The following is a 19,574-nucleotide window of genomic DNA, read 5'->3' as shown; positions in this document are numbered from 1 at the left end:
AGTCTCCTCAGTCCCCTCAGTCCTCTCAGTCCCCTCACTCCCCTCAGTCCTCTCAGTCCCCTCAGTCCCTTCAGTCTCCTCAGTCGCCTCAGTCTCCTCAGTCCCCTCAGTCCCCTCAGTCTCCTCTGTCCCCTCAGTCCCCTCAGTCTCCTCAGTCTCCTCAGTCCTCTCAGTCTCCTCAGTCCCCTCAGTCTCCTCACTCCCCTCACTCTCCTCACTCCCCTCAGTCCTCTCAGTATGTATCTTGTATTTGTAATTAATACATTATTTATTTGTTATGTTGTTACAACTAGGTGGTGCTGTGTTGGTGCCGGTGTGTCTGCAGCTGACACAGGAGGACTTGGAGAGCACCAAACTGGACCCTAAAGAGGTTGACAAGAACCTGAAGGAGTCTTCTGATGAGAACCTTATGGAGCACAGCCAGAAACAGTTTTCTGCTCCAGACCCCCTCAGCTCTGGGACTTCCTCCCTGCTCTACCCTCTCATCAAGCTGGCTGCGGAGGTGACTGGGGCCGGGCCTGGGGCCCAGGGAGGGTCTGGGACCGGGGCCAGTGGGATGGGGGACCCACCAGCTACTATGTTTCCCCTGCCCAAACAGCAGAACCTCCCCAAGCGGCCTAGCAGCCTACCACTCAGCACCAAGGCCAAGCAGGCCTCTGGTTCCTCCAGGCTGAAGCAGGGCTCTGGTTCCTCCAGGCTGAAGCAGGGCCCTGATTCCTCCAGGCTGAAGCAGGGCTCTGGTTCCTCCAGGCTGAAGCAGGTAGAAACGGGCGTGGCCAAGATGAACACGGTCGCCCCGGCAGCAGAGTCACACCTGGTTACCGTCACCAACAATGGAACAACCGGGGTTGGGGTGGATGGGGTGTGGAGCGGGGTGGGCGTGTTGGTCGTCAATGGCTATCTGAACGGAGGTGTGGCCTCTTCATCTGGAGGCGGGGCTCCGTACGGGATGACCAATCTGGCGGGCTTCCAGAGTGAGGTGGGCGGAGTAGCCCCGCTGTTACAGACCCAACTCAGCGGAGAGGACAGTCGACTCAACATCAACTCCAGTCCTGATGAACATGAACCGCTGTTAAGGAGAGAGCAGCCCGCCCCATGTGACACCAACAACAACAACAACAACAACAGTCTGGTGGTGGACCTGGCTAGCAGAGGGATCACGTGTCCACCTGTAGAGGCACGGCCTGAGCCCTTAGCTTCTGCCCTCACCCCTAAACCTGTCTCTGTCCCTACCACCACCCCTAAACCTGTCTCTGTCCCTACCCCCACCCCTAAACCTGTCTCTGTCCCTACCCCCACCCCTGTCCCTGCCTCTGTCCCTACCCCCACCCCTGTCCCTGTTTCTGTCCCTACCCCCACCCCTAAATCTGTCTCTGTCCCTCCCCCTGTCCCTGCCTCTGTCACTCCTCCTGTCCCTGTCACTGCCCCTGCCTCTGTTACTCTCCCTGTCCATGCCCCTGTCTCTGTCACTCCCCCTGTCCCTGCCCCTGTCTCTGTCACTCCTCCTGTCCCTGTCACTGCCCCTGCCTCTGTTACTCTCCCTGTCCATGGGAGAGTCCGTGCCCCTGTCTCTGTCACTCCCCCGGTCCCTGCCCCTGTCTCTGTCACTCCTCCTGTCCCTGCCCCTGTCTCTGTCACTCCCCCTGTCCCTGTCACTGCCCCTGTCCCTGTCACTGCCCCTGTCTCTGTCTCTCCCCCTGTCCCTGTCACTGCCCCTGTCTCTGGCACTCCCCCTGTCCGTGTCCCTGTCTCTGTCACTCCTCCTGTCCCTGTCCCTGCCCCTGTCTCTGTCATTTCCCCTGTCACTGCCCCTGTCTCTGTCACTCCCCCTGTCCCTGTCACTGCCCCTGTCTCTGTAATTTCCCCTGTCACTGCCCCTGTCTCTGTCACTCCTCCTGTCCCTGTCCCTGCCCCTGTCTCTGTCACTCCTCCTGTCCCTGTCCCTGCCCCTGTCTCTGTCACTCCCCCTGTCCCTGCCCCTGTCTCTGTCACTCCCCCTGTCCCTGCCCCTGTCTCTCTCACTCCCCCTGTCTCTCTCACTCCCCCTATCTCTGTCCATCTCCCTGTCTTTGCCTCTATACCAGCAACAACAGTCCCAGAGCCCCAGCAGGAGGCCCCTGTACACCAGGAGGCTGCCCAGCTCCGACAGCACAAACCCAGACGACCTGAGAGACCCTGCTCCCTGGAGCTCTCTGCTTCCTTCTCTTCACACAACAGCTCCTCAGGTGAGAAGAGAACACACCACACATCTCTCACTGACCTGTTTCACCCTCTATAACCACTGTGATTATTATTTGGCCCTGCTGGTCATCTATGAACATTTGAACACCTTGGCCATGTTCTGTTATAATCTCCACCTGGCACAGCCAGTAGAGGACTGGCCCCCCTCAGAGCCTGGTTCCTCTCTAGGTTTCTTCCTAGGTTCTGGCCTTTCTAGGGAGTTTTTCCTAGCCACCGTGCTTCTACACCTGCATTGCTTGCTGTTTGTGGTTTTAGGCTGGGTTTCTGTACAGCACTTTGAGATATCAGCTCATGTAGGAATTGCTATATAAATACATTTGATTGATTGATTGCACTACATAGGGAACAGGGTGCCATTTGCGACACAACCGAAGTGTTTCGATTGGATGTGGGAAGGGAAGGAAATTCCATAGAGTTGATTAGGATTCAGTAGGAGACTAACAACATGAGGGGAGATGAACGGGAGGAGATCCCAGCCAGATGTCTCTATAGCTGTGAGGAGATTCTAGCCAGATGACTCTATAGTTGTGTCTCAGTAGGAGACCAACCCCTGCTGGGGAGCCAGGCCCAGCCGCTTTGGAGACAGGTCCAGACGCTTTGGAGACAGGTCCAGACGCTTTGGAGACAGGTCCAGACGCTGGGGAGCCAGGCCCAGCCGCTTTGGAGACAGGTCCAGACGCTGGGGAGACAGGTCCAGACGCTGGGGAGACAGGCCCAGACGCTTTGGAGACAGGTCCAGACGCTTTGGAGACAGGTCCAGACGCTTTGGAGTCAGGTCCAGACGCTGGGAAGACAGGTCCAGACGCTTTGGAGACAGGTCCAGACGCTTTGGATACAGGTCCAGACGCTGGGGAGACAGGCCCAGACGCTTTGGAGACAGGTCCAGACGCTTTGGAGTCAGGTCCAGACGCTGGGAAGACAGGTCCAGACGCTTTGGAGACAGGTCCATACGCTTTGGATACAGGTCCAGACGCTGGGGAGACAGGCCCAGACGCTTTGGAGATAGGTCCAGACGCTTTGGAGACAGGTCCAGACGCTTTGGAGACAGGTCCAGAAGCTGGGAAGACAGGTCCAGACGCTTTGGAGACAGGTCCAGACGCTTTGGAGACAGGTCCAGCCGCTTTGGAGACAGGTCCAGCCGCTTTGGAGACAGGTCCAGACGCTGGGGAGCCAGGCCCAGCCGCTTTGGAGACAGGTACAGGCGCTGGGGAGACAGGTCCAGACGCTTTGGGGACAGGTCCAGACGCTGGGGAAACAGGTCCAGCCGCTTTGGGGACAGGTCCAGACGCTGGGGAGACAGGTCCAGATGCTGGGGAGACAGGTCCAGACGCTGGGGAGACAGGTCCAGACGCTGGGGAGACAGGTCCCAGGTCCATTCAATCAGAATGAGTTTTTCCCCACAAAAGGGCTCAGCACTCCCCTCTTCAGACAATCCTACAGTCGAAGAAGCCGGATGTGAAGGTCCTGGGCTGGCATGGTAACTCGCAGTCTGCAGTTTTGAGGGCAGTTGGATGTACTGCCAAATTCTTGAAATCGACTGCTCCGTTGGGCAGTCAGCATTCCAACTACACGCTCCCTCAATTTGAGACATCTGTGGCATTATGTTGTATGACAAAGCTGCACATTTTAGAGTGGCCTTCTATTGTCCCCAGCACAAGGTGCACCTGTGTGATTATCCTGCTGTTTAATCAGCTTCTTGATATTCCACACCTGTCAGGTGGATAGATTATCTTGGCAAAGGAGAAATGCTCACTAAGAGGGATGTAAACTAATTTGTGCACAACATTTGAGACGAGTGATATGGAACATTTCTGGGATCTTTTATTTCAGCTCATGAAACATGGGATTAATAATTTACATTTTTGTTCATTATAGGTCTCTACTTATGACCAGGGTCCATAGAGCTGAGCCTTAGTCGAAAGTAGTGCACTCCATAGGGAATAGGTTGCCATTTGGGATGCAACCCTATGACCTAGCCTGATCCCAGGTCTGTTTGCGCTTTCTTGTTAATGACTATAGGGAGTTGGCAAGACAGCACAAACAGATCTGAGACCAGGCTATGTCTGAACTCGTACAGATCTGAGACCAGGCTCTGTCTGACCTAGTGCAGATCTGAGACCAGGCTATATCTGACCTAGTACAGATCTGAGACCAGGCTATATCTGACCTAGTGCAGATCTGAGACCAGGCTATATCTGACCTAGTGCAGATCTGAGACCAGGCTATATCTGACCTAGTACAGATCTGAGACCAGGCTATATCTGACCTAGTACAGATCTGAGACCAGGCTATATCTGACCTAGTACAGATCTGAGACCAGGCTATATCTGACCTAGTGCAGATCTGAGACCAGGCTATATCTGACCTAGTGCAGATCTGAGACCAGGCTATATCTGACCTAGTACAGATCTGAGACCAGGCTATATCTGACCTAGTACAGATCTGAGACCAGGCTATATCTGACCTAGTACAGATCTGAGACCAGGCTATATCTGACCTAGTACAGTAACACAGGTCAATCACAAAAAGACTCGCAGCCAGATGACTAGTTGGTATTTCCACGTTCCAGAGGGGTGTTGCTGAGAGTGGGGTGTTATTCTAACAGCCAGCAGTACTTTAGTTTATTTGGTCTGGAAAGGTCACACCGCAATGTGTTTCCTGTGATTACTGGTCTTTTGTCGCCAAGGAGTGAATGTGTGTGTGCCGGTGTGATAAATACTATTAGCAGTGGTACATTTACCTATCACTAGAGAGCAGCATTCTGGGACTGCATGTATAGACGTGTCATTCTCCACTCTGCTGCCTTGTATGGACGTGTCATTCTCCACTCTGCTGCCTTGTATGGACGTGGTATTCTCCACTCTGCTGCCTTGTATGGGCGTGTCATTCTCCACTGTGCTGCCTTGTATGGATGTCATTCTCCACTCTGCTGCCTTGTATGGATGTCATTCTCCACTGTGCTGCCTTGTATGGATGTCATTCTCCACTCTGCTGCCTTGTATGGATGTCATTCTCCACTGTGCTGCCTTGTATGGATGTCATTCTCCACTCTGCTGCCTTGTATGGATGTCATTCTCCACTGTGCTGCCTTGTATGGATGTCATTCTCCACTCTGCTGCCTTGTATGGACGTGTCATTCTCCACTGTGCTGCCTTGTATGGATGTCATTCTCCACTCTGCTGCCTTGTATGGATGTCATTCTCCACTGTGCTGCCTTGTATGGATGTCATTCTCCACTGTGCTGCCTTGTATGGATGTCATTCTCCACTCTGCTGCCTTGTATGGATGTCATTCTCCACTGTGCTGCCTTGTATGGATGTCATTCTCCACTGTGCTGCCTTGTATGGATGTCATTCTCCACTCTGCTGCCTTGTATGGATGTCATTCTCCACTCTGCTGCCTTGTATGGATGTCATTCTCCACTGTGCTGCCTTGTATGGATGTCATTCTCCACTCTGCTGCCTTGTATGGATGTCATTCTCCACTGTGCTGCCTTGTATGGATGTCATTCTCCACTGTGCTGCCTTGTATGGATGTCATTCTCCACTGTGCTGCCTTGTATGGATGTCATTCTCCACTGTGCTGCCTTGTATGGATGTCATTCTCCACTGTGCTGCCTTGTATGGATGTCATTCTCCACTCTGCTGCCTTGTATGGATGTCATTCTCCACTGTGCTGCCTTGTATGGATGTCATTCTCCACTCTGCTGCCTTGTATGGATGTCATTCTCCACTCTGCTGCCTTGTATGGATGTCATTCTCCACTGTGCTGCCTTGTATGGATGTCATTCTCCACTGTGCTGCCTTGTATGGACGAATGGACTTGTCATTCTCCACTCTGCTGCCTTGTATGGATGTCATTCTCCACTCTGCTGCCTTGTATGGACGTGTCATTCTCCACTCTGCTGCCTTGTATGGATGCCATAGGGACTCAACGTAAATTACATTCTCAGTGTATGACACGTCTCTATCCCTAGTAACACCTGTCTGTCTGTCTGTCTGTCTGTCTGTCTGTCTGTCTGTCTGTCTGTCTGTCTGTCTGTCTGTCTGTCTCCTCCCAGGTGATTGCTCGTCACTGGGTGACCATGGAGGGTCAGGTGAGAAGATCAAGCGCCGCGTCCAGACACCGTACTCCCTGAAGGGGTGGCGTCCCACCACCTGGGTGGTCTCCACGGATACGCAGGTGGGCGAGGTGAACAACAACAAGGATGCTGCCAAGGCTCCTCGCTCCAAGTCATCCACTGCTGTCTACTTGGTGGGGGGTGGGACTACCACCGCTACCATGTCTTCTGACCCCTGTGACCCTGGCATTACCTGCCTGTGAACCCTGACCCCTGGGTGTGTGTCTAGAGGGAGTGGCCAGATGATAGGAAAGTGTGTTCATAAGCGCCAGCTGATAGCCAAATAGCCGACAACTCAGTGACTCTCATGCGGCCAGCTACTTCAGTGACTTTAACAAATTAGGGTGCATCAGATGCCCTTCCCCCGCACACCCCTGGGTACTTTATTAATTATGCTGGCTACTTCCGATTTTAAGAAACCCACCGAGGAGGGTGTGGCCAGAGAAGGACTGTGCCTACAGAAGGCTACATTGAGGAGGGTTTGGCCAGAGAAGGACTGTGCCTACAGAAGGCTACATTGAGGAGGGTGTGGCCAGAGAAGGACTGTGCCTACAGAAGGCTACATTGAGGAGGGTTTGGCCAGAGAAGGACTGTGCCTACAGAAGGCTACATTGAGGAGGGTGTGGCCAGAGAAGGACTGTGCCTACAGAAGGCTACATTGAGGAGGGTGTGGCCAGAGAAGGACAGTGTCTATAGAAGGCTACAGCTGTGTCTCAAATGGACCCTATTCCCTATATAGTGCACTACCTTGGCCCAGAGCCCCATGGCAGCATGCTCTAGTATTCTGAGTTTCCTGGTTACCATTCTGTCAGGAGAAGAAATTATGTGAAATGAAACAAAGAAAGAGAATCCATTAGCAAGAAAGAAGCTTTTCTTAAAAGAACTTGCTTTAAACAGAACCTAGCTATGCTAGAGCAACACTGACTTCAAATGCTGTTCCATTATACAGTGGGGAGAACAAGTTTTTGACACACTGCCGATTTTGCAGGTTTTCCTACTTACAAAGCATGTAGAGGTCTGTAATTTTTATCATAGGTACACTTCAACAAAAATCCAGAAAATCCCATTGTATGATTTTTAAGTAATTAATTAGCATTTTATTGCATGACATAAGTATTTGATCACCTACCAACCAGTAAGAATTCCGGCTCTCACAGACCTGTTAGTTTTTCTTTAAGAAGCCCTCCTGTTCTCCACTCATTACCTGTATTAACTGCACCTGTTTGAACTCGTTACCTGTATAAAAGACACCTGTCCACACACTCAAACAGACTCCAACCTCTCCACAATGGCCAAGACAAGACAGCTGTGTAAGGACATCAGGGCTAAAATTGTAGACCTGCACAAGGCTGGGATGGGCTACAGGACAATAGGCAAGCAGCTTGGTGAGAAGGCAACAACTGTTGGCGCAATTATTAAAAAATGGAAGAAGTTCAAGATGACGGTCAATCACCCTCGGTCTGGGGCTCCATGAAAGATCTCACCTCGTGGGGCATCAATGATCATGAGGAAGGTGAGGGATCAGCCCAGAACTGCACGTCAGGACCTGGTCAATGACCTGAAGAGAGCTGGGACCACAGTCTCAAAGAAAACCATTAGTAACACACTACGCCGTCATTAATTAAAATCCTGCAGCGCACGCAAGGTCCCCCTGCTCATGCCAGCGCATGTCCAGGCCCGTCTGAAGTTTGCCAATGACCCTCTGGATGATCCAGAGGAGGAATGGGAGGAGGTCATGTGGTCTGATGAGACAAAAATCTAGCTTTTTGGTCTGAACTCCACTCGCCGTGTTTGGAGGAAGAAGAAGGATGAGTACAACCCCAAGAACACCATCCCAACCGTGAAGCATGGAGGTGGAAACATCATTCTTTGGGGATGCTTTTCTGCAAAGTGGACAGGACGACTGCACCGTATTGAGGGGAGGATGGATGGGGCCATGTATCGCGAGATCTTGGCCAACAACCTCCTTTCCTCAGTAATGAGCATTGAAGATGGGTCGTCGACCCGAAACACACAGCCAGGTCAACTAAGGAGTGGCTCCGTAAGAAGCATCTCAAGGTCCTGGAGTGGCCTAGCCAGTCTCCAGACTAGAACCCAATAGAAAATATTTGGAGGGAGCTAAAAGTCCGTATTGCCCAGCGACAGTCCTGAAACCTGAAGGATCTGGAGAAGGTCTGTATGGAGGAGTGGGCCAAAATCCCTGCTGCAGTGTGTGCAAACCTGGTCAAGAACTACAGGAAACGTATGATCTCTGTAATTGCAAACAAAGGTTTCTGTACCAAATATTAAGTTCTGCTTTTCTGATGTATCAAATACTTATGTCATGCAAAAAAAATGCTAATTAATTACTTAAAAATCATACAATGTGATTTTCGTTTTAGATTCCGTCTCTCACAGTTCAAGTGTACCTATTAAAAAAATGTCAGACCTCTACATGCTTTGTAAGTAGGAAAACCTGCAAATTCGGCAGTGTATCAAATACTTGTTCTCCCCACTGTATGGGGAGAACAAGTTCCATTATAAATCCTGTTCCATCATAAATGCTGTTCCATTATAAATGCTGTTCCATCATAAATGCTGTTCCATCATAAATGCTGTTCCATTATAAATGCTGTTCCATTATATATGCTGTTCCATTATGTATGCTGTTCCATTACATATCCTTTACCATTATATACAGTGCCTTGGCATTTTTCCTATTTTGTTTCATTACAACCTGGAATTATAATGTATTTTTATTTGGATTTCATGTAATGCACAAAATAGTCCAAATTGGTGAAAATTTTAAAAATGACTTGTTTCAAAAAATACAAAATGTAGAAGTGGTGCGTGGTTTGCTATGAAGCCCCTAAGTAAGATCTGGTGCAACCAATTACCTTCAGAAGTCAAATAATTAGTTAGTTTGCACACAGGTGGACCTTATTTAAGTGTCACATGATCTCAGTATATATAAAATCAAATCAAATCAAATTTTATTTGTCACATACACATGGTTAGCAGATGTTAATGCGAGTGTAGCGAAATGCTTGTGCTTCTAGTTCCGACAATGCAGTAATAACCAACAAGTAATCTAACTAACAATTCCAAAACTACTGTCTTGTACACAGTGTAAGGGGATAAAGAATATGTACATAAGGATATATGAATGAGTGATGGTACAGAGCAGCATAGGCAAGATACAGTAGATGGTATCGAGTACAGTATATACATATGAGATGAGTATGTAAACAAAATGGCATAGTTAAAGTGGCTAGTGATACATGTCTTACATAAGGATACAGTCGATGATATAGAGTACAGTATATACGTATGCATATGAGATGAATAATGTAGGGTAAGTAACATTATATAAGGTAGCATTGTTTAAAGTGGCTAGTGATATATTTACATAATTTCCCATCAATTCCCATTATTAAAGTGGCTGGAGTTGAGTCAGTGTCAGTGTGTTGGCAGCAGCCACTCAATGTTAGTGGTGGCTGTTTAACAGTCTGATGGCCTTGAGATAGAAGCTGTTTTTCAGTCTCTCGGTCCCAGCTTTGATGCACCTGTAATGACCTCGCCTTCTGGATGATAGCGGGGTGAACAGGCAGTGGCTCGGGTGGTTGATGTCCTTGATGATCTTTATGGCCTTCCTGTGACATCGGGTGGTGTAGGTGTCCTGGAGGGCAGGTAGTTTGCCCCAAGTGATGCGTTGTGCAGACCTCACTACCCTCTGGAGAGCCTTACGGTTGAGGGCGGAGCAGTTGCCGTACCAGTCGGTGATACAGCCCGCCAGGATGCTCTCGAATGTGCATCTGTAGAAGTTTGTGAGTGCTTTTGGTGACAAGCCGAATTTCTTCAGCCTCCTGAGGTTGAAGAGGCGCTGCTGCGCCTTCTTCACAATGCTGTCTGTGTGAGTGGACCAATTCAGTTTGTCTGTGATGTGTATGCCGAGGAACTTAAAACTTGCTACCCTCTCCACTACTGTTCCATCGATGTGGATAGGGGGGTGTTCCCTCTGCTGTTTCCTGAAGTCCACAATCATCTCCTTAGTTTTGTTGACGTTGAGTGTGAGGTTATTTTCCTGACACTACACTCCGAGGGCCCTCACCTCCTCCCTGTAGGCCGTCTCGTTGTTGTTGGTAATCAAGCCTACCACTGTTGTGTCGTCCGCAAACTTGATGATTGAGTTGGAGGCGTGCGTGGCCACGCAGTCGTGGGTGAACAGGGAGTACAGGAGAGGGCTCAGAACGCACCCTTGTGGGCCCCCAGTGTTGAGGATCAGCGGGGAGGAGATGTTGTTGCCTACCCTCACCACCTGGGGGCGGCCCGTCAGGAAGTCCAGTACCCAGTTGCACAGGGCGGGGTCGAGACCCAGGGTCTCGAGCTTGATGACGAGCTTGGAGGGTACTATGGTGTTGAATGCCGAGCTGCAGTCAATGAACTGCATACTCACATAAGTATTCTTCTTGTCCAGATGGGTTAGGGCAGTGTGCAGTGTGGTTGAGATTGCATCGTCTGTGGACCTATTTGGGCGGTAAGCAAATTGGAGTGGGTCTAGGGTGTCAGGTAGGGTGGAGGTGAAATGGTCCTTGACTAGTCTCTCAAAGCACTTCATGATGACGGAAGTGAGTGCTACGGGGCGGTAGTCGTTTAGCTCAGTTACCTTAGCTTTCTTGGGAACAGGAACAATGGTGGCCCTCTTGAAGCATGTGGGAACAGCAGACTGGTATAGGGATTGATTGAATATGTCCGTAAACACACCGGCCAGCTGGTCTGCGCATGCTCTGAGGGCGCGGCTGGGGATGCCGTCTGGGCCTGCAGCCTTGCGAGGGTTAACACGTTTAAATGTCTTACTCACCTCGGCTGCAGTGAAGGAGAGACCGCATGTTTTCGTTGCAGGCCGTGTCAGTGGCACTGTATTGTCCTCAAAGCGGGCAAAAAAATTATTTAGTCTGCCTGGGAGCCGGACATCCTGGTCCGTGACTGGGCTGGATTTCTTCCTGTAGTCCGTGATTGACTGTAGACCCTGCCACATGCCTCTTGTGTCTGAGCCGTTGAATTGAGATTCTACTTTGTCTCTGTACTGACGCTTAGCTTGTTTGATAGCCTTGCGGAGGGAATAGCTGCACTGTTTGTATTCGGTCATGTTACCAGACACCTTGCCCTGATTAAAAGCAGTGGTTTGCGCTTTCAGTTTCACGCGAATGCTGCCATCAATCCACGGTTTCTGGTTAGGGAATGTTTTAATTGTTGCTATGGGAACGACATCTTCAACGCACGTTCTAATGAACTCGCACACCGAATCAGCGTATTCGTCAATGTTGTTGTCTGACGCAATACGAAACATGTCCCAGTCCACGTGATGGAAGCAGTCTTGGAGTGTGGAGTCAGCTTGGTCGGACCAGCGTTGGACAGACCTCAGCGTGGGAGCCTCTTGCTTTAGTTTCTGTCTGTAGGCAGGGATCAACAAAATGGAGTCGTGGTCAGCTTTTCCGAAAGGGGGGCGGGGCAGGGCCTTATATGCGTCGCGCAAGTTAGAGTAACAATGATCCAAGGTCTTTCCACCCCTGGTTGCGCAATCGATATGCTGATAAAATTTAGGGAGTCTTGTTTTCAGATTAGCCTTGTTAAAATCCCCAGCTACAATGAATGCAGCCTCCGGATAAATGGTTTCCAGTTTGCAAAGAGTCAAATAAAGTTCATTCAGAGCCATCGATGTGTCTGCTTGGGGGGGGATATATACGGCTGTGATTATAATCGAAGAGAATTCTCTAGGTAGATAATGCGGTCTACACCTGTTCTGAAAGGCCCCAGAGTCTGTAACACCACTAAACAAAGGGGCACCACCAAGCAAGCAGCACCATGAAGACCAAGGAGCTCTCCAAACAGGTCAGGGACAAAGTTGTGGAGAATGTCGTGGAAATGTCCTCCAAATCATGAGAGCAAACCACACAAGTCAGAGTTATCACAAAGTCCATCTTTAATTAAATGAGCTCCATCACAACTCTGTGACTCAGATCAATCCAGTGTCTATCAATGAATTCTCTGAGAGCCCTTACACATTGCAACTGAGATCCTTTATAGCAAAGACACACATAGCCAGACAGCATTGGCCATAATTTATCGTTCAGCTTTGTCTCCTAAACTATGTTCTTTTCTCAAACTCAGAACCATAAAACAAATCCTCACATCAACAGGCATATATCACATGCCCCCTCCTTGACAAGATCACAGAGACACAGTGACTGGCACACAGACATTGTGGAGCCAAGAGATACACGCTTGACCTCTCCCCTCTCTGCGGCCCAAGTAACTTAGTCCTGACAGAAAACAGATGACTGCAACCCGCCACAGTATTATACCAAAATAAACATGCTGATGAGAAGTAACTCGCAAACATATGATGAATATAAAACATCTTACCTATGTTACCAACTAATTCTGATTATTCCCCAACAAGAAGTACAGATCAGGGTTAGGTTATAAAAAATGATCAGAAACTTTGAACATCCCACGGAGCACCATTACATCCATTATTTAAACAACAAACCTGCCAAGAGAGGGCCGCCCACCAAAACTCACCAAACAGGCAAGGAGGGCATTATAATCAGAGAGGCGACAAAGACACCAAAGATAACCCTGAAGCCATTGCTTAAAGAAAAAAAAAAAAAACACGTTTGGTTTTTGCCAAAAGGCATGTGGGAAACTCCCCAAACATATCGAAGAAGGTACTCTGGTTAGATGAGACTAAAATGTAGCTTTTTGGCCATCAAGGAAAACACTATGTCTGGTGCAACCCAACACCTCTCATCACCCCGAGAATACCATCCCCACAGTGAAGCAAGGTTGTGCCCGCATCATGCTCTGGGTATGTTTTTCATCGGCAAGGACCGGGAAACTGGTCTGAATTGAAGGATGGCGCTAAATACAGGGAAATGATTGAGGGAAACCTGTTTTCGGTCTTCCAAAGATTTGAGACTGGGACGGAGGTTCACCTTCCAGCAGGACAATGACCCTAAGCATACTGCTAAAGCAACACTCAAGTGGTTTAAGGGGAAACATTTAAATGTCTTGGAATGGCCTAGTCAAAGCCCAGACCTCAATCCAATTGAGAATCTGTGTTATCACTTGCTGTACAGAAAGATTGCTGTACACCAGTGGGACCCATCCAACTTGAAGGAGCTGGAGCAGTTTTGCCTTGAAGAACGCTCAAGTTTTTTTGTCTTATTTTTTGTGTGTTTTTTGTGTGTGTTATTTTGCATCTTCAAAGTGGTAGCTACGTTGTGTAAATCAAATGATACAAACCCCCCAAAAATCTAATTTAATTCCAGGTTGTAAGGCAAAACATTTGGAAAAATGCTAAGGGGGTGAATACTTTCATAAGCCACTGTATGCTGTTCCATTATAGAGTGCATTCGGGAAAGTATTCAGACCCCTTCACTTTTTCCATATTTTGTTACGTTACAGCCTTATTCTAAAATGTATTAAAATAAAACATTTTCCTCATCAATATACACACAGTACCCCATAATGACGAAGCAAAAACAGGTTTTTAGAAGTTTTTGCAAATGTATTTTAAATTATACTTACCTTATTTACATAATTATTCAGACCCTTGTTCACCCACCTCTTGAGGATTGACCACAAGTTCTCAATGTTTTCACTCACGAGACTCCCAGTTAGATAGAAAATGTTCCTTTTTTCCAAAAATATTTTTTTTGTAGGTGAAATAGCTCCGTTTGTTCTTCACGTTTGGCTGAGAAATCGCCCGGAAATTGAAGTCACGAAAACGACGAAAAATATTCCAAATTAGCTCCATAATATCGACAGAAACATGGCAAACGTTTATAATCAATCCTCAAGGTGTTTTTCAAATATCTATTCAATAATATATCCATCGGGACAATTCGTTTTTCAGTAGGACCGATTGGAGTAATGGCTACCTCTGTATTTTACGCGAGAATCTCTCTGGGAGCATCAGGTGACCACTTGCGCAATGTAGCCGCTTACGGTTATTCTTCAACATAAATGCGTAAAACTACGTCACAATGCTGTAGACACCTTCGGGAATATGGAGAAAGAGTAATCTGGTTGATAGCCAATTCACTGCTCAACGCAGCGCTTTCAAAACATGAGGCACTTCCGGATTGGATTTTTCTCAGGCTTTCACCTGCAACATCAGTTCTGTTATACTCACAGACAATATTTTTACAGTTTTGGAAACTTTAGAGTGTTTTCTATCCTACGCTGTCAATTATATGCATATTCTAGCATCTTGTCCTGAAAAATATCCCGTTTACTACGGGAACGTTTTTTTTTTACAAAAATGAAAATACTGCCCCCTAGTCACAACAGGTTTTAATAAAGAAATTAGGCACATTTGGGCAGTCTTCATACAACATTTTGAACAGAAATACAATGGTTCATTAGATCAGTCTAAAAATGTGCACATACACTGATGCCATCTAGTGGCCAAAATCTAAATTGCACCTGGGCTGGAATAATACATTATGGCCTTTCTCTTGCATTTCAAAGATGATGGTGCAAAATAAATCCAAAAGAACAGTTGGTTTTGTCTTTGTATTATCTTTTTCCAGATCTGTTGTGTTATATTCTCCTACATTCCTTTTACATTTCCATAAACTTTAGTGTTTCCTTTCAAATGGTACCAAGAATATGCATGTCCTTGTTTCAGGGCCTGAGCTACAGGCAGTTAGATTTGGTTATGTCATTTTAGGCGAAAATTGAAAAAAGGGGCTAATCCTGAAGTAGGTTGGTGATTGATTTCTAATATCATTACATTAACAGTTAAAGTGAATAAATTCAATAAGATGAATACAAATAATTTACTAAACTTGCGACTGCAAATCATTTAACTTACGACTGCAACTAATTTACTAAACTGGCGACTGCAACTCATTTACTAAACTTGCGACTGCAACTAATTTGACTTGTGACTGCAACTCATTTACTGAACTTGCGACTGCAACTCATTTAACTTGTGACTGCAACTAATTTACTAAATTTGCGACTGCAACTCATTTAACTTGCGACTGCTACTCATTTAACTTGCGACGGGAACTCATTTAACTTGCGACTGCAACTCATTTACTAAACTTGCGACTGCAACTCATTTACTGAACTTGCGATTGCAACTCATTTACTGAACTTGCGACTGCAACTCATTTACTAAACTTGCGACTGCAACTCATTTACTGAACTTGCGACTGCAACTCATTTACTAAACTTGCGACTGCAACTAATTTACTGAACTTGCGACTGGTGAATCTTCTGTGAATCAAAGCTACATTTGCACATCGAATCTGTGCGCTCAGAGTTTTGGCTTTAATTAAGTGACTAACCTGTGCCAAAAGCTTTGCAGTTGTAAAAATTCTGCAATTCTGCAAGCAGGCAGCACATAAATACACAGTTCTGAAGAGATGTGACTGAAGTGCCGTGACTGAAGGGACGTGACTGAAGGGACGTGACTGAAGGGACGTGACTGAAGAGTCGTGACTGAAGAACGTGACTGAAGGGACATGACTGAAGGGACGTGACTGAAGAATGTGACTGAAGGGACGTGACTGAAGTGCCGTGACTGAAGGGATGTGACTAAAGGACGTGACTGAAGGGACGTGACTGAAGGGACGTGACCGAAGGGACGTGACTGAAGGGACTGAAAGGACGTGACTGAATGGACGTGACTGAAGGTCGTGACTGAAGGGACGTGACTGAAGCGACGTGACTGAAGCGACGTGACTGAAGGGACGTGACTGAAGGGACGTGACTGAAGGGACGTGACTGAAGGGACGTGACTGCAGGGACGTGACTGAAGAATGTGACTGAAGGGACGTGACTGAAGTGCCGTGACTGAAGGGATGTGACTAAAGGATGTGACTGAAGGGACGTGACTGAAGGGACGTGACTGAAGAGACGTGACTGAAGGGACATGACTGAAGGGACTGAAGGACGTGACTGAAAGGACGTGACTGAAGGGACGTGACTGAAGGTTGTGACTGAAGGGACGTGACTGAAGCGACGTGACTAAAGGGACTGAAGGGACGTGACTAAAGGGACTGAAGGACGTGACTGAAGGGACGTGACTGAAGGGACGTGACTGAAGGGACGTGACTGAAGGAACGTGACTAAAGGGACTGAAGGGACGTGACTAAAGGGACTGAAGGGACGTGACTAAAGGGACTGAAGGGACTGAAGGGACGTGACTGAAGGAACGTGACTGAAGGGACGTGACTGAAGGGACTGAAGGGACGTGACTAAAGGGACTGAAGGGACGTGACTGAAGGACGTGACTGAAGGGACGTGACTAAAGGACGTGACTGAAGGGACGTGACTGAAGGACGTGACTGAAGGGACGTGACTAAAGGGACTGAAGGGACGTGACTGAAGGGACGTGACTGAAGGGACGTGACTGAAGGGACGTGACTGAAGGGACGTGACTGAAGGGACGTGACTGAAGGGATGTGACTGAAGGGATGTGACTGAAGGGACATGACTGAAGGGACGTGACTAAAGGGACGTGACTGAAGGGACTGAAGGGACGTGACTGAAGAACGTGACTGAAGGGACGTGACTGAAGGGACGTGACTGAAGGGACGTGACTGAAGGGACATGACTGAAGGGACGTGACTGAAGGGACGTGGCTAAAGGGACTGAAGGGACGTGACTGAAGGGACGTGACTGAAGGACGTGACTGAAGGGACTGAAGGGATGTGACTGAAGGGACTGAAGGGACTGAAGGGACGTGACTGAAGGGACGTGACTAAAGGGACTGAAGGGACGTGACTAAAGGGACTGAAGGGACGTGACTGAAGGGATGTGACTAAAGGGACTGAAGGGACGTGACTAAAGGGACTGAAGGGACGTGACTAAAGGACGTGACTGAAGGGACTGAAGGGACGTGACTAAAGGACGTGACTGAAGGGACGTGACTAAAGGGACTGAAGGGACGTGACTGAAGGGACGTGACTGAAGGGATGTGACTGAAGGGACTGAAGGGACGTGACTGAAGGGACGTGACTGAAGGGACGTGACTAAAGGGACTGAAGGGACGTGACTGAAGGACGTGACTGAAGGGACTGAAGGGATGTGACTGAAGGGACGTGACTAAAGGGAATGAAGGGACTGAAGGCACGTGACTGAAGGGACGTGACTAAAGGGACTGAAGGGACGTGACTAAAGGGACGTGACTGAAGGGATGTGACTAAAGGGACTGAAGGGACGTGACTGAAGGGACGTGACTGAAGGGATGTGACTGAAGGGACTGAAGGGACGTGACTAAAGGGACTGAAGGGACGTGACTGAAGGGACTGAAGGGACGTGACTAAAGGGACTGAAGGGACGTGACTGAAGGGACTGAAGGGACGTGACTGAAGGGACGTGACTGAAGGGACGTGACTAAAGGGACGTGACTAAAGGGACGTGACTAAAGGGACGTGACTGAAGGGACGTGACGGAAGGACGTGACTGAAGGACCTGACTAAAGGGACTGAAGGGATGTGACTGAAGGGACGTGACTAAAGGGACGTGACTGAAGGGACGTGACTAAAGGGACGTGACTGAAGGGACGTGACGGAAGGACGTGACTGAAGGACCTGACTAAAGGGACTGAAGGGACGTGACTGAAGGGACGTGACTGAAGGGACGTGACTAAAGGACGTGACTGACTAGCATCCCATTGACAGCCCGACCTAATCGTACCCTTACCTTAAACATAACCTCATTTTAACCCATTTGGAAATTCAACACTGGTTTGCTGGTCAGCCACATCCCCTAGTTTTCCCTTACATTCTAGGACATGTCTTTGGGTGAGTCTTCCTGTGCTGTGGGGACCTCAGCCAGCCCCAGTAGTTGTATGAGCTGGAAGTAAGAGTAGACCCAGGCTCGAGAGATGTCCTGAGTCTGTCCCAGAGCCCCGGCCTCCGTCAGCAGGCCTCGTCTGAACTGCAGCTGCTGCTCTAGTAAAGCCCTCTGCCTGTGGATGGGAGAGAGGGAGGAAGAGATGGGACAAAAAAATATATACTTTTCTAGGGGACAATCTCAATTGCCTTGATTCATCACATCCTCTCGCCTCCTTCTCAAAACCCAATTTGGATGAGGTCAGAGGGGCGGGACCTCTGACCTCATCCAATGGGTTTTGAGGAGAGAGGCGAGAGGATGTGATGAATCAAGGCAATGGAGATTGCACTTAATGCAACAGAATAGGCGTAATGAATACACTCCTGTCCACTTCCTCTTACTGACACACCTTCATGTTATGGACCTCTTAGCCAGGCCTGGCACCCTGGACCCTGTTAGCCTAGCCAGGCCTACCACCGTGGACCCTGTTAGCTAGGCCTACAACCCTGGACCCTGTTAGCCTAGCCAGGCCTACCACCCTGGACCCTGTTAACCTAGCCAGGCCTACCACCCTAGACCCTGTTAGCCAGGTCCATCACCCTGGACCCTGTTAACCTAGCCAGGCCTACAACCCTAGACCCTGTTAGCCTAACCAGGCCTACCACCCTAGACCCTGTTAGCCAGGCCTACCACCCTGGACCCTGTTAGCCCGGCCTACCACCCTGGACCCTGTTAGCCTAGCCAGGCCTACCACTCTGGACCCTGTTAGCCTAGCCAGGCCTACCACCCTGGACCCTGTTAGCCAGGCCTACCACCCTGGACCCTGTTAGCCAGGCCTACCACCCTGGACCCTGTTAGCCTAGCCAGGCCTACCACCCTGGACCCTGTTAGCCTAGCCAGGCCTACCACCCTGGACCCTGTTAGCCAGGCCTACCACCCTGGACCCTGTTAGCCAGGCCTACCACCCTGGACCCCGTTAGCCAGGCCTACCACTCTAGACCCTGTTAGCCAGGCCTACCACCCTAGACCCTGTTAGCCAGGCCTACCACCCTACACCCTGTTAGCCAGGCCTACCAACCTAGACCCTGTTAGCCTAGCCAGGCCTACCCCCCTGGACCCTGTTAGCCAGGCCTACCACTCTAGACCCTGTTAGCCAGGCCTACCACCCTGGACCTTGTTAGCCAGGCCTACCACCCTGGACCCTGTTAGCTAGGCCTACCACCCTGGACCCTGTTAGCCAGGCCTACCACCCCAAACCCTGTTAGCCAGGCCTACCACCCTGGACCCTTTTAGCCAGGCCTACCACCCTGGACCCTGTTAGCCAGGCCTACCACCCTGGACCCTGTTAGCTAGGCCTACCACCCTGGACCCTGTT

The 19,574-nt window shown here is 49.1% G+C and overlaps 1 protein-coding gene across 1 annotated transcript in view; it reads left to right on the top strand.

The window, feature by feature from the left end:
* LOC139386378 (bone morphogenetic protein receptor type-2-like) overlaps positions 1 to 6,878 on the top strand; it is a 133,797-nt gene extending 126,919 nt beyond the window's left edge. Inside the window, exons 13-15 of the mRNA XM_071131925.1 lie at positions 294 to 1,171; positions 2,111 to 2,225; positions 6,302 to 6,878. Of these exons, the coding sequence (XP_070988026.1) occupies positions 294 to 1,171; positions 2,111 to 2,225; positions 6,302 to 6,564 (1,256 nt within the window). The 3' untranslated portion in view covers positions 6,565 to 6,878. The remainder of the gene's footprint in view (positions 1 to 293; positions 1,172 to 2,110; positions 2,226 to 6,301) is intronic.
* The last annotated feature ends 12,696 nt before the right edge of the window (positions 6,879 to 19,574 follow it).

The sequence above is a fragment of the Oncorhynchus clarkii genome, chromosome 3 (assembly GCF_045791955.1).
Source record: "Oncorhynchus clarkii lewisi isolate Uvic-CL-2024 chromosome 3, UVic_Ocla_1.0, whole genome shotgun sequence".
Taxonomy (NCBI): domain Eukaryota; kingdom Metazoa; phylum Chordata; class Actinopteri; order Salmoniformes; family Salmonidae; genus Oncorhynchus; species Oncorhynchus clarkii.
This window is presented reverse-complemented; position numbering and strand designations above follow the sequence as displayed.